This window comes from Motacilla alba, chromosome 1, assembly GCF_015832195.1.
Source record: "Motacilla alba alba isolate MOTALB_02 chromosome 1, Motacilla_alba_V1.0_pri, whole genome shotgun sequence".
NCBI lineage: Eukaryota > Metazoa > Chordata > Aves > Passeriformes > Motacillidae > Motacilla > Motacilla alba.
The window spans coordinates 25,033,512-25,046,387 of NC_052016.1; the positions used below are offsets into that span (position 1 = coordinate 25,033,512).

Sequence of the window (12,876 nt, forward strand, 5' to 3'; positions counted from 1 at the left end):
CTGGAAGTGAACTGGGAAGACTGGGGTTAAACTGGAGTTAAGCTGAGGTGTGCTGGTATTGAGCTGGGAAGTGTTGGGGTGAATTGGAATCTACTAGGGAGGAGCTGGGACGGGCTGGGGGGAGCTGGGGAATACTACGATTAAGCTGGGATGAACTGGGTTTGAGCTGGGATGTGCTGAGGTGAACTGGGGTGTACTGAGATTTAGTGGGGGTGCGCTGGGAATGAGCTGGGGTCTGCTTGGGGCAGCTGGGGGGCAGCTGGGGAGTACCAGGGTTCAACTGGAGAATGCTGGGGTTGAGCTGGGATTGAACTCGGGTCTGCTGGGGGTGAGCTGGAGTCTGCCGGGAGTGAACTGGGGTCTCCTGGGGGAAAGCTGGAGCATACTGGAATTGAACCAGGGTTGAGCTGGGATGTGCTGGGACTGCGGTGGGGGGTTCTGGGGGTGAACTGGAGCATATTGCAATCGAGCTAAAGTGTGCTGAGAGCAAGCTGGGGCATACTGGAATTTGTCTAGGGAGTACCGGGGCTGAGCTGAGCTATGCTGGGGTAATCTGCACACGAGGACCCCAGTCGGGGGGGTTGGGGGAGGGCACACCACTGTTGCAGCGGAACCGAGGAACAATCCATACTCCCCGCACCGCCCCAGCAGCTCCCAGTATCCCCAGTGCCCACTCCCCAGCACTGTGTGCCCAGGGACCCACAGAAACACCTGGAAAGAAACACGACCTCCCCCAGGAGAGAAACCGCGCTGAGAAGGTAGAGTGCCCCCCTCCCCTGCCCCCCGCCCCAGCTGGGGTTGCCTCTCCAGCCCCCCGGGAACACCCAGTACCTCTGTCTGGTGGCAGCGGCGGCTCCCAGAGGATGCCGGGGCGCTTCCTGGGGCGGGGGCACTCAGGGCCCCCCTTGCCAGGCCCGGGCTTGTTCCCGCACGGAGCTTTGGCTGCCTCATGGAAACAGGATTCAAGGGGAAGGCTGCCAGGACTTTCCCCAAAAAAATAATAAATGGGTTGTGTGTGGGGTTCTTGCCTCCCCACACAATTCCCAAGGTCTTAGTGGGGGGTAAGAAGGAGAGTGGGAGGGCTTGGGGACACAGAGGGGATGTGGGGTGTCCATGGCCAGCCCTCACGGCTGCCCAGCCTGGGACAATGGTCCTTTCATCCCGGCGCTCAGGGACCGGGACACGCTGGCTGCCTGCTCCGGGGGTGGGAAGGCCCCCCTGCTCGGCCCCTCGCCCACGCGAGGCCAGGGGCAGGAGGGGCCAGGCTCAGCCCCACAGCCAGGGTATGGTGCTCAGTGGGGCTCAGCCAGGGGGCCACGGTGAAATATCCCAAAAAGCTCCTTTACTGCCTTCATCCCCCGTACTCCCAGAATTCCAACTCCCCCAGTCCACCACATCCCCCCCGCTCCCTACCCCGCTCCCCGGTGCCATCACATCCCCCATGTTATCCCATCCTGCTCCCCAGAACCAATCACATGCCCCTGCCCTCCTATCCTGGACCTTCGTATCCATCTGGGGGGGATACCCTCCCAGAGCCTTTGGCAGAGGATAGGGGTGCCATGGCCTTACCCATTTTGGGGGGTGTCATACAACACAGTGCTGTCTGAGACCCCAGGGGCCAGCGGCAATGCCCGAGCCTGATCCCTGAAGGGCTGAAGCCCTGTAGCCCTTCCCAGCAGCGTTTCAGGGATGACCCATGTCAGTCCCTGAGGATGCCCCCAGCACAGCCCTTAGATCACTGCCCCCTCCTACCTGTGCCCCAGCTCTTCTCAACCCCCCTGGCATCAGACGTGTGCCAGAGCATATTCCGCTTCCCTTTGGAGCCATCTTCTCCCTCTGGTACTGGAACTCTGGGTCTCCAGCCATACCTCCCAGAGCTGACAGAGCTAAACCCTCCCCACAAGGGGCTTTACCCCATCACCTGCCCTGCTACATTCCCCCTGGCTCCAGAGCTGCTGCAGCGTGTCCTGTATCCAGTTTGGCTCCATTTTCAACCTGCCAAGCGGGTGGTGGCCAGGTTCCTTTTTAATTGGGTTCTATTTTTAATTGGGAGCAGTGCAGGAGGGTGGGAGGAGGTGGAGGGTGTGGTGGGTGGAAATTAACAGGAGGAACGGGAAGCAGGTCCCTAGTGCCCACCCCAGCCCCACAGGTGACAAAGATAAAGGCGCAGAGAAGGGCACATGTTGGACAATGCCACCCACCAAGACCCTGCTGGGGCGCAGAGAAGGGCTGGGGCCTGCTGAGGTGTTGGGGTGCCACAGCACTAGGAGGGCAGAAGTGCGGTATACAAGCAGCTTTGCCCCTGGGTGCACCCCAGGAGGAGACAAGAGTCCCGGGGCTCCACAAAGGGCACACAATCCTGGGAGTGTCAGCTCTGTTCCCCAGTATTCTTCTTCTGGAGAAGCCAGGATTTATCCTCCTGGAGTGCCCCCAAAGTTCAGCCCCCCAATGTCTCCTCTCCCAGAGGAGATTTTGGGGGAAATTTACTGGTGGTACAGGCTTGGCTGGGGCTGTGGGAAAACCAACTACAAGGGGTGTGTAGCCTCATGCCTAATTAGTGTCCAGTGCAAATTCATTTTAGGGGTTTCTCCATCACCCTCTGGTGGCATCACCATCACCCAGAGCCCTGCTGGAGGCGAGGGTCCCACAACCTCTGAGGGTCCCACCAGCAACCACCATGAGCAGGGACCTCCTGCCTGAGTGCACTGTGGGGACAGGGATGGCTACCAAAGGACCAAGGTGGGACAGATTCAGATAGACAGAATCCCATGCCAGATTCAATTATTTTATTCCTAAATAATCAGCTCTGGTACAAGGTACAAAATGTCCCATGTCCCTGTGCACCCCCAGAAAAGGAAGGGGCAGGAGCATGGCCAAAGACCAGCTCCCAAACCCCCAGTCAAGGCCTCAAATTCCAGTGGAGGAAGGGTCTAGGCACCCAGCTTGGAAAAGGTCCCCATCCTAGAAAGGGGGGGGAGAGGACAGGAGCCTTCAGAGACCCGCAAAACACCTGGAGGTGCCAGGAGCCCCCCCAAGTCCTCTCAATGTGCCAGAAGATGCTGGGAGCCCCCAAAGACACTGGGCACACCTGGAGGTGCAAGCTTACACCAAAGCCTCCCCCAAACAAACCTGAAGATGCTGAGACCCCGTAAGACCCCCCCCAACATGAATGGAGATCCTAGGAGCCCCCAAAACACCCACCACAGTACAGCTAGAGGTGCCATGAACCTCTCAACTCCTCCCACATGCCTGAAGGTAAGACCCCAACATCCCCTCCAACATGCTGGAGGTGCCAGGAGCCTAGAAGCTTCCCCTCTACATGCTTGGAGATGCCAAAAAACCCCAAAGGCCCTCCTTCCCAGCATGCCAGGAGGTGCCAGAAGCCCCCCAAAACCCCTCTGCATGCCCAGAGGCGCAGGCAGGTGCCCAAGCACCCCCTGGTGGTCTGCTGGGGGTGGGGATCCCATGGGATGAAGGCAGTTCTGTTGGACCATACAGGGATGGGGAGCAAGAATGGGGGGCAGAGGGGGAGTGCAGTGGAAGGGTCTCCAGGGCTGAGGAGCAGGCAGAGGGCCCCCCTTTTCCTCTGCCCCCCAAAAGCTGAAGGTCACTTTGGGTTTGCCACCTATAGAGACAACACTAGCGTCCCACAAGGGCTAAGTGACCAGGCAACCCCCAGTTTCTCACCCTGGGGGACCCACTATGTCCCTGCTGTCCCCAGGCAGGGTACAACAATGGGGGGGGGTCCCCCTGAACCCAAAGTGGGGGTGCATGTGTACAGGTGTGTGAGATAGAGACACAAACCATGTTGGAAGTGGGGGGATAGGGAGAGGAGCCCCCGGGGGGGGTGTCATGTCAGGCTGTCCTAGCCAGGGGAACAAGAAGAGGAGCTCCCAGGAGAATCAGGTCAGGCTGTCCTCGTCGCTGCCCTCGCCACGGTCCTCCTTGCTCTCGGCCAGGGAGCTCTCGTCAATGTTTTCCAGGGAATCCGCATGCTGGAGGGAGAGCTCGGAGAGTGCCAGGGCTGGGAGTCGGCTCTGCTCCGGGAACAGCCAGGGCTTGAAGTGAGGGTCATGCTTCTGCTTCCACTCAGGGTACTTGAGGCATGCCTTGTACATCTTCTTCATCGCCTGGGAGGAAGAGTGAGATGGGCACAGAGACCCCTTACCCCCACACCAGACTCACCCCCGTGCCACAAACTCACCTTGGGGGCCAGGAACTGGGAGGATTTGTTCACCACCCACTTCGGTAAAGAACCTGGAGAGAAGGGAGGGGTGGCTGGGAGTGGGGCCCCCAGCATACCCCAGGTGCCTAAAAACCAGGACCCCCACAGCACTCTCAGTGGGCACATGTGGCTAGAGAGAGGGAACAGGGTTCAATCCATACTGCTCTCTGCTCTTGCAGAGGTCAAAAACAGTGATTTCAGCACTTTGGGTCCCTCTTCTACCCCCAAAAATGAAAGATTTCAAGAGAACAGGCCCAAGATGTTTCCTCCTGACACTGCTCCATGCTCCATCCCAAGATGGTCCTGCTGATGAGCCCTTCCAAGCCCATCTTGAGCATATCCAAAGGTCTTCTGGAACCCACCCTGAGTCCCACTAAGCTCAACTGAGACTTCTTGAAGCCCTACTGACCCTGCCCTGAAGTCCCAGAGCCCCTAATGAATCCCCACTGAGCTGCCCCCAGCCCAACCTGAGCTCCCACTGAGCCCCCATCAAGTCCAAGTGAGTGCCCATTCAGCCTTCCCCCAGCCCACCCTGAGCCCCCCAAGCTACTCTTGAGCCCCCACTGAGCCCAAAGCCCCCATTAAGAGGGGCCAACCGAGGCCACCCTGAACTCCCAATGAGCCCACACTGAGAACCCATGAGACCCCCACTAAGCCCCCTGAGTTCCACCAGGACCCACTGGGCCCACCAAGCACACACTGACATGAAGGAAGGACTTGAGGGTGCTGAGCCCCAGGGCACAGAGCTGGGCATCCCTCTCTCACCTTTGGGGTCCACCTGTGCCAGGTAGGTGATGGTGCAGCTCTTGGCTCCTGTCCCCTCAATCAGGTAGCCTGTCTGAATGGAGACAGCCCGCACCATGTCCTTGCGGGGGGGATACTTCTGAGGTGGGGAACAAGGAACACAAGTCAGTGGCAGGGCAGGTGGGGTACAGCAGGCACCAGCCACAGGCAGGGCTGTCACGACCCCCTCAGCTCTCCAACCTATTTCCCCAAACTCTGAGTGAGCCCCAGCCCAGCACCACAGGACCCCTGGTGCCCTGCTAAACTCACAGGATGCTTGACAGAGTAGTTCATGATGATGTAGTCAGAGCCCATGGGCAGCCAGGAGCGGAGTGTGACCACGTCCCGGTTCTTCAGGGGCTTGGGACACCTCCCTAGGGACAGCACCGGGTGGGATGTTCCAGAGTGAGACCTTCAAGAATGGGGTCCCCTTCTGCCCTTCAAATCCCCCCAAACTGGTATACAGGCTCCTCCCTTCAATGCCAGGCACCATGGATCCCCCAGATGCCAAGCCCAGGGTGGAGTGGTAGCAGCCCTGGGATTCAGCCCTCCCCCAGGACCACCCAGATCCCCCGGCCCCCTCCTCACAGGCGTAGTAGCCCACATCGGAGTTGGCTGTCAGCCTCCCGATGTCAAAGGTCTCGATGACATTGGTGTCCCACTTCTTGCGGTACTCGATGTCATGGAGCACGTCGTAGAGCGTCTCTGCCGGCACATCCCTGCACTCCATCCTGCACTGCAAGACAGGGGGCATGAGAGACCTACCAGGGGCCCCCAGCGGGGGAGAGTGGCCATGGGGACCCCTGGACAGAAGGTCAGCTGTGGGGACCCCCAATAGGATGGCAGTGGGGACCTCATGGTGGGACGATGGCCATTGGGACCCCCAGGCGGGAAGGTGGATGTGGGGAATGCATAAGAGGACAGCAGTGGGGACCCTCAGGCAGGAGGGAGGCAGTGCGGATCCCAAAGTGTGAGAGTGGCTGTGGAGACTCCTGGGAGAGAAGAAGGCTGTGGGGACCCCCAAGTGCGAAGGCAGCTGTGGGAAGCCCCAGCAAATGGGAGGGGAGGTGTCTCCTCTCAGATGTTTTTTTTAAAAAAAAATCAATGCAACCTCCTCCAAGAAGACCTGGATCCCAACCAGCAGCTCAGTTTGCCACCCAGAGCCACCCCGTAGCACAGGCACGCAGGGTCTCAAGGCAGTGTGGAGCTGAATCCTAAGTACTAGGGGACCCTGTTTCCCATCTGCACCCCCATCACTGTGGACATGCTCCCCATAAAGTGGCATTCCTGCACAGGGGAGCCAAGAGGAGCCAGTATGCGGGGCTGTGCCTGGTGCCTTGGGGCAGCCTGGATCACAGAGAAGGGGTTGGGGGGGTGCAGACTGGGGAGCTGCTCCATAACTACAGCAGCCAGATCCAGGGAAAGCAAGGAGACAAGGAGAACAGAGAAGGTAAGGGCGGTTCCCCCTGTAGCAGGGATGCCATCTGCCGAGGCCAAGGGTGCTGGAGCCAAACGTGGGGCAGGGAGACCAGCCAGCAGCCTGTCCCTGGGAATCCCACTGGCTCCTGTTTATCCCCAGGGATGGCATCAGCTCCTCCAGCCCCCAGACCCTGCAGTTCAGGATTCAGGGCTGGCCCTGTCGCACTAGAAACCCTCCAGCCCTGGGAAGGGGCACAGAAGCACCCAGCAATGGAGCACAGCCTCACGTAGCCCCTTGGTGGGACACAGCCATGGAGCCTGTTCCCCCACAGCACTCATCCTCAATCCCATCCTTGCCCCACAGAGCCCAGCCCCACCCCCACAGAGCTCATCCTCCACCACACAGATCCATCCCTGTCTCATGGAGCCTGCCCTCAACCCCACCATGCTTATCCTCAATCTCAGAGACCCATCCCTGTTCCACAGAGCTGATCTCCAGCCCCTCCATTCACCCAAAAACTTGTCTGGGAACACCCACCGCTGCAGGGCAGGTTTGGGGAGAGCCGGCCTGGATGACTTCCTTGAAGAATCCCTGCTCCCATCTGCACTCAGGCCAGCCCAGCACCATGCTCAGGTGGATTATTCCCACAGCAGCAAGGCTGGTCAAGCCAGTAGTGCAGGACCTGCCCTGCAGGTGACTCACATCCTGGGGGGGTGCCAGGGGGGTCGCAGCAGGAGAGGGGATGGTGCCACCTGGGAAGTGCCTGGAAATGCATGCCCCAACCTTGAGTCAATATTGACTAATGGGGTGAGGAGGAGGAAGAGGAGGTGGAGGAGAAAGAGATGAAGTCCCCCGGGCTGGGGTTATGCTATGCCTGAGGGAACACAGAATGGGTGCCAGACTGTGCGACAGGAGCAGATCCACAGGGGAGACCCACCACCTCTGCCTGGGGGAGTGGCAAGGGCTGCAGCCACCAAGGGAGACCCCAAGCTCATCCTCACTGGCAGCTTTACCAACACCCCACATCCCTCCGCTGCATCCTGCAGGATGGCTCCTGGCCATCCTTTAGGAACAGCCCATTTAGACCGGAAACCATCATCCCTGGGAGATCTCAGATGCCCAGGTACCAACTCACTGCCCCACCAGGCAGGATGGGGTGTCCTGGCTGGGTTCCCCCAACCCCTAGCTAGTCCTAAGGCCACCAAATGTCCCACTGAGAAATCAGCCATGGCACCAGCTTGTTCCCAGACTCCAGAAAACAGGTTAGACGGGAGCTGCATCCCTAATGGAGGGGGGCGGGGAGGAGGGGGCGGCAGCCTCAAAGCAGGGTGAGACCTTCAGGTTCCACTTAATTAGGCAAGGAATCCAGGAGGAATCCAGGAGGAATCCAGGAGGAATCCAGCTCTTGGGAAGCTGCAGAGAATCCCCAGCACCCACACAGAGACCCCCAGCATGAGGGGCAAACCCCTGGGCTGCACCTTGCCGTGCCACATCAGCAATGCCACATGTGTCCATCCCTTCAAAATCCAGCAGGAGCATTTCATCCTGGGTGGGATGGTAGGCCTGGGTGCTGCTGGGGGCCACAGGGTGGGGACAAGGACTGTTACCCCACAGGGTCTCCAATACCCAGTGGCACATGTGGATTCAACACATGAACACCCAGCAGGACCTTTCCAAGCAGGATTTGTCCAGGAGGGCGTGGAAAGAGGCAGGACCTGGCTCAGGAACCCCTGCAGGCAAAAGACAGCTCCAGGTGCTGTGACAGGAGCAGCTGTGCCAGGACATCCTGGAGTGGGCTGGGTCCCTGCCACGCCAACGTGGCACACTGGGATTGTGGGACAGGCAGGGGACGCACCCAAGCGCCACCTCAACCCGGGGGATGTTTTGGGATGCAACCCCCAAGCGCAAGCAGCAGGGCTGGGGGACACGAGGAGCTTGGGGGCTGGGGAGGGGGGGGTCAGGATGCATTGTCACACAGAGCCATGCCGGTGCCATCATGCCTGGATGCCACAGTGATGGACGGTCCGCATCCCAGCCACCACGGGTCACCACGTCTGTGGGGATGGGGCAGGGTGACTCTCCCAGAGACCACCATCCCACCTCCCAGGGTTCACTGCTGCCACCAGAGCACAACAGGGACCTGTTCACAGCAGGGTCACAGCAGCCCAAACTCCTCCAACATGCTACAGTGGAAGCAATCCAGTGGTTCCATGGCAGGAGCCGGGCATAGCCACTGCCAGTGCCCCAGGGATAGGTTTCCCAAGCAGGGCCAGTGCCAACTGCTCAGCTGCTGCAGAGCAGTGTGTGAGCAGGCCGCATCGTCACTGCTGCCACCGCTGCCACCACCCAGGCTCAACACCACGGCAAGGATGATGCCACCCACTATACCAGGACAGCTTAATGGAGGTGCCACCAGGGACAGGGACACCTGCCAGAGACTCCATTGTCACCCCATCTGTACACTGCTCCTGTCTCAAGTTGTCTCTTAGAATCCCGGTGTCCCTACTTTGCCAGAGGGAAGAAGAAGGATAAGTGTGCACCTGCCTGTGCAAGCACACTGGCACCAAGAGGGAAGGGACCCACAGGGAAATGCAGTAGGGACATAGGGAGCACTGGGCAAGAGGGACAATCCCAGGGATAGCAGGCCAGTGGCTGCAGGCTCCAAGGAGTCCCCAAGCCTAGCCCTGGTGTGCAGCAAGCACAGGAGATAAGTTCCCAATGGGTGAAGTGGGGAGAAAGCAGCACCCAGGACCCACAGCCCCACACGCCCTGGGGCTTCCTGTTTGTCCCTGGCTGAGCCCCCAGTACCCCCTGCACAGCCCTCAGCGGTGCCTATTTGTCCCTGGTTCGGCCCTGGATTGTGTTTATCCTGGGGTCCCCAGACTGCCCATTTGTCCTGGTGTGCCAGTTAACCCCACCTGTCCTGGGGTCCCTGCTGGCCATCGGGGGCCAGCTCGGCCAAGTCCCCACTCGCCTCAAGGTGCTGCATCACCTGAGGGACCCCACTATTCCCTGGGATTCCCACTCACCCGTGGGTGGTGGTTAAACCCCCGAGGTCCCGCTCACTGTGGGGTCCTCAGTCCCAGTTCACTGTGGGCTCCCTCCCCCCAAGCTCAAGGTGCAGCATCGCCCCAGGGTCCCTCCTGCCTCCAGGTCCCCCGCGGGGTCCCCGCGTCACCCCCTTGCTGCTGGGTACCCCAGTCCCGGGGGGATGCCGGGGCGGGGGGGGGGGAGGGGTCTCACCGTGGGCTGGGGGTGCCCAGGGTGGATGGGGATGTCTCACCGTGTACCAGGGTGTGCCGGGCGGGAGATCTCACCTTGATCTTGTGGAGGGCGCGCTCGGGCTCCAGCAGCTGCACCCAGACCCCCACCCCGCCCTTGCTGTAGGTGAGGCTCCAGCCGCGCTCCGACTCGCACTGCGCCCGGAACGCCCCGAAGTCCCGGTCGTCGGGGATCTGCACGCTGTCGCGACTCGACATGCCGCCGTCGTGACCCGACATGGCCCCGAGTAGCCCCCAGCCCGCCGGCACCGGTGCCTCGGCCCCTAGGGCGGCATTGCGGGGCGCGGGGCGCGATGGGACCGGGAGAGGCGGGCCGGGGCGGGGCCGGGGCGGGAAGCACCGAGGGGCGGGATCGGGGGGAGACCCAAGGGAAAACTGAGGGGGACCGGAAGCACCGGGAGGGAGGAGTTGGGGGGATCTCGGTAGGGGGCAGGGTTACCGGGAGCAGTAGCGGGGAGGAGCCGGGGGAAACCGGGAAGGCCGGGTGGGAACCGGGAGCAGTGGGAGGAAGGGTAGGCTGTGGGAGAGGGGAGCAGTCCAGATTGGCGGGATGCCGGGAGCCGCTGGAAGACACAGGTGCAGAGGGTTGTCCCGGCACTTGCAGGGACACCTGCACTGTGTGCCAGAGAAAGTTTAGGTTGGATATTGGGAAAATTTCTTCGCTGAAAGGATTGTCCAGCCATGACACCGGTGGAGTCCCCATCTCCGGAGGGGTTTAAAAAGACAGATGTGACACGTGAGGACATGGGTTAGTAGGGGCCGTGGCAGTACAGGGGGAATGGCTGGACCAAATGGTCTCAGCGAGCTTTTCCAACCCAAGTGATTCCATGATTCCAGATGGGGTAGGAGGGGACACAAGTGCAGGACAGAGACCCACAGCCTCTCTCCAGGCTGCGGGTCACCCTGATGTGACACTGTCAGCTATGAGCCCATGCCCTGTACCCGCGCAGCACATAAGCATTGTCCATCCTTTGTGCCAGTGCTGGGCCTTGCCATGGCATCCCCACGGTACCGTGGCCAGGAGCAGGTGGGCATGCTGCCATTGGCAGTGCTGACTAGAATGTTATTTTTGGAAAAGCTCAGGCTCTGGCTCCCATCCAGCGCTGAAAATGCTGCCGACTCAGGATTTCTTTCTTTCCACTTGGGAGAACCGAGGAACCCTCTTCCACCTCCTGTGAATAACTGTGTAAATGATGACAGAGCAGTATGGCATGTACCTAGACTGGCAAAGCAAAGCCTGTCTCAGCAGCAGGAATGTGGGACCCAGCTCCTTATCCAGGATAAGGCCCTTCCAGGGATGCAATAGCTGGAGGGATAGGAGAGCACAGGGATGTCACCATCCTCAACACCTGTGGGGAGACAGGGACCTGGCATCACAGAGCTCACCATGCCACACCACTGCTCCCAGCATCCTCACCTGGGAAAAGGAGCCAAGGGAATCTCTGGCATTCTATCCCCTGGAAGTGGACATCCGCAGTGGATGGCTGGGGACAGGGTGCTGTGGCTGGTGCAGGGGGACCCTCTCCCCTCATCCTTCTTTCCTGCCCTTTCTTCCAGCTCTGCTGTGAAAGCCTGGGCTGTTCCCACCCTGTGTCCAGGGAAGCAGAAAGGTGAAAGCCATCGCACTACAGCCCTTCCCAACCCCCAGCAGTCCTGGTGCTGGAAGCAGGAGCACCCACATTCCCAGCAAGTCCAGCCATGTGGCACCACATGCCATTCCTAATCTGGAACACAGATGGTATGGGAGTCATGGGATAGGGAGGACAGGCTGGGGGAATGGGGTATCTGGGCTAGAGGAGCCAGGGAGCTGGGCTGGGGAGCTGGGCTGTTGCAGCAGGGAGAAGTGGGGAAGCTGGGCTGGAGAGCATGGTGGGAGGAGCTGGGGAGCTGGACAGACTGGGTGGGGTACCTGGGGGAACTGGGCTATTAGAGCTGGAAGAACTGAACTGAGCAACTGAGTGAGGAGAGCAAAAGTCAGTCTGGGGAAGCTGGGCTGGGGAATGGGGAGCAGTGGGCTGATCGAGCTGGAAGAACTAGGCTGGGGAACTGCAAGCACTGGGCTAATGGAATTGGGAAATGGCTGGGAAACTGGGAGCACTGAGCTGATGCAGCTGGGCTAGCTAGGCTGGGGAAGTGGGAGCACTGACCTGATGGAGCTAGGGGAAGTGGGCAGCGGAACTGGGAGCACTGGGCTTTCTGTAACAACTCCCAGTCCTACTGGGCCCAGTCTGGGTGCAGAAATGCCCATTTCTGACACCTTCCCCCACACTCCTGGTTCTTTCTCAGCTCCCTGGGTCCCAATCCTTATTCCTGCTCCATCATCCCACATCTGCAAGCAGTGTGCAGAGCTAAATGCAGGAATCAGTAATTCAGGCAATAAAACTAAGCCTGAGAAAAAAATGTATATTTTTTAAATCAAATCCCTAAAATGCATCTTCTCAGCAGCTCTGTTTAATCCAGGAGTTTGTCAGACCCTTGGAAGCGCTGGAGTGATGGTGGGATGGCAAACTGGGCAAACAGATGCTGGGATAATGGAAAATGGAGGGAATCGGGGTGAAACAGGAGGAAATGGGTAGCATGGGAATTGCTGGTGGCAAATCCTGGGCGGGAAGGCACTCACACACACGTGCATGCTCACGCATGTGCCCACACAGGCATCCCCCAGACGCACCTACTGTGAGCCCAGCCCGCAGCAGATGCCCAGGATTCACTCACCCCAGCACATGTGCAAGTCCTGCCTGGGGGAACAAGGGCTGCACACGTGTATGCCCAGCTGCACGGGGGATGTGTACACAGCTGCAGGTGTGCCCAGGTTCCCGTGTGCGCGGGCGTGGCACTGCATGCGTGCGTGCAGAAACGCCACTGCACGTGTTTGTGTGCCCCCGTGTGTGAATAAACCGTGAGCACGAGTACATGAGTGTGCCCATGCATGTGTGAGTGCAGGGGTGTGTGTGTGTGTGCGCGGTGTTCGGTGTCTGTCCCTGTCTGTCTGTCCGTCCGTGCGCGCCCGGGCGCCCCCCGCCTGCGCTGCGCCCCCTGCCGGAGCCCGCCAGCCACTTCCCTGCATGTCCCGGTGCCGACGCCGGTTTACCGGCATGCCCCGGGAAGGCCGCGCCCCGATGCCTCCTGGGGGTTGTAGTCCGCAGTGGCGGAAAAGCGCGCCGCAG

The 12,876-nt window shown here is 60.1% G+C and overlaps 2 protein-coding genes and 1 long non-coding RNA gene across 3 annotated transcripts in view; 1 reads left to right on the forward strand and 2 right to left on the reverse strand.

The window, feature by feature from the left end:
* Positions 1 to 1,146, reverse strand: part of ARAP1 (ArfGAP with RhoGAP domain, ankyrin repeat and PH domain 1) — a 35,710-nt gene extending 34,564 nt beyond the window's left edge. The window contains exon 1 of the mRNA XM_038128402.1: positions 832 to 1,146. The gene's annotated coding sequence lies outside the window, so the exon portion shown is untranslated. The remainder of the gene's footprint in view (positions 1 to 831) is intronic.
* Positions 1,147 to 2,764: 1,618 nt separating this feature from the next.
* On the reverse strand, positions 2,765 to 10,043 carry STARD10 (StAR related lipid transfer domain containing 10). The gene is made up of 6 exons (XM_038128511.1): positions 9,746 to 10,043; positions 5,597 to 5,744; positions 5,279 to 5,382; positions 4,991 to 5,108; positions 4,205 to 4,257; positions 2,765 to 4,130 (listed from the first exon to the last, which is right to left on the reverse strand). Exons 1-6 carry the CDS (start codon positions 9,926 to 9,928, stop codon positions 3,903 to 3,905), a joined length of 834 nt encoding a protein of 277 aa, XP_037984439.1. The 5' UTR covers positions 9,929 to 10,043; the 3' UTR covers positions 2,765 to 3,902.
* A 125-nt stretch (positions 10,044 to 10,168) lies between these two features.
* On the forward strand, positions 10,169 to 12,735 carry LOC119697587. Its single transcript, XR_005255879.1, has 3 exons — positions 10,169 to 10,457; positions 11,267 to 11,447; positions 12,364 to 12,735. It is a non-coding gene; the product is annotated as an uncharacterized LOC119697587 (long non-coding RNA).
* Positions 12,736 to 12,876: the final 141 nt, after the last annotated feature.

Excerpts from the sequence above, each read along its gene's own strand:
- STARD10 (XM_038128511.1), bottom strand. The coding sequence starts at position 9,928 with ATGTCGGGTCACGACGGCGGCATGTCGAGTCGCGACAGCGTGCAGATC. Across the intron at positions 5,745-9,745 it reads GCGCCCTCCACAAGATCAAG|TGCAGGATGGAGTGCAGGGA; the intron begins GTGAGATCTCCC and ends CCTGTCTTGCAG. Across the intron at positions 4,258-4,990 it reads GGCACAGGTGGACCCCAAAG|GTTCTTTACCGAAGTGGGTG; the intron begins GTGAGAGAGGGA and ends CCTTCTCTCCAG.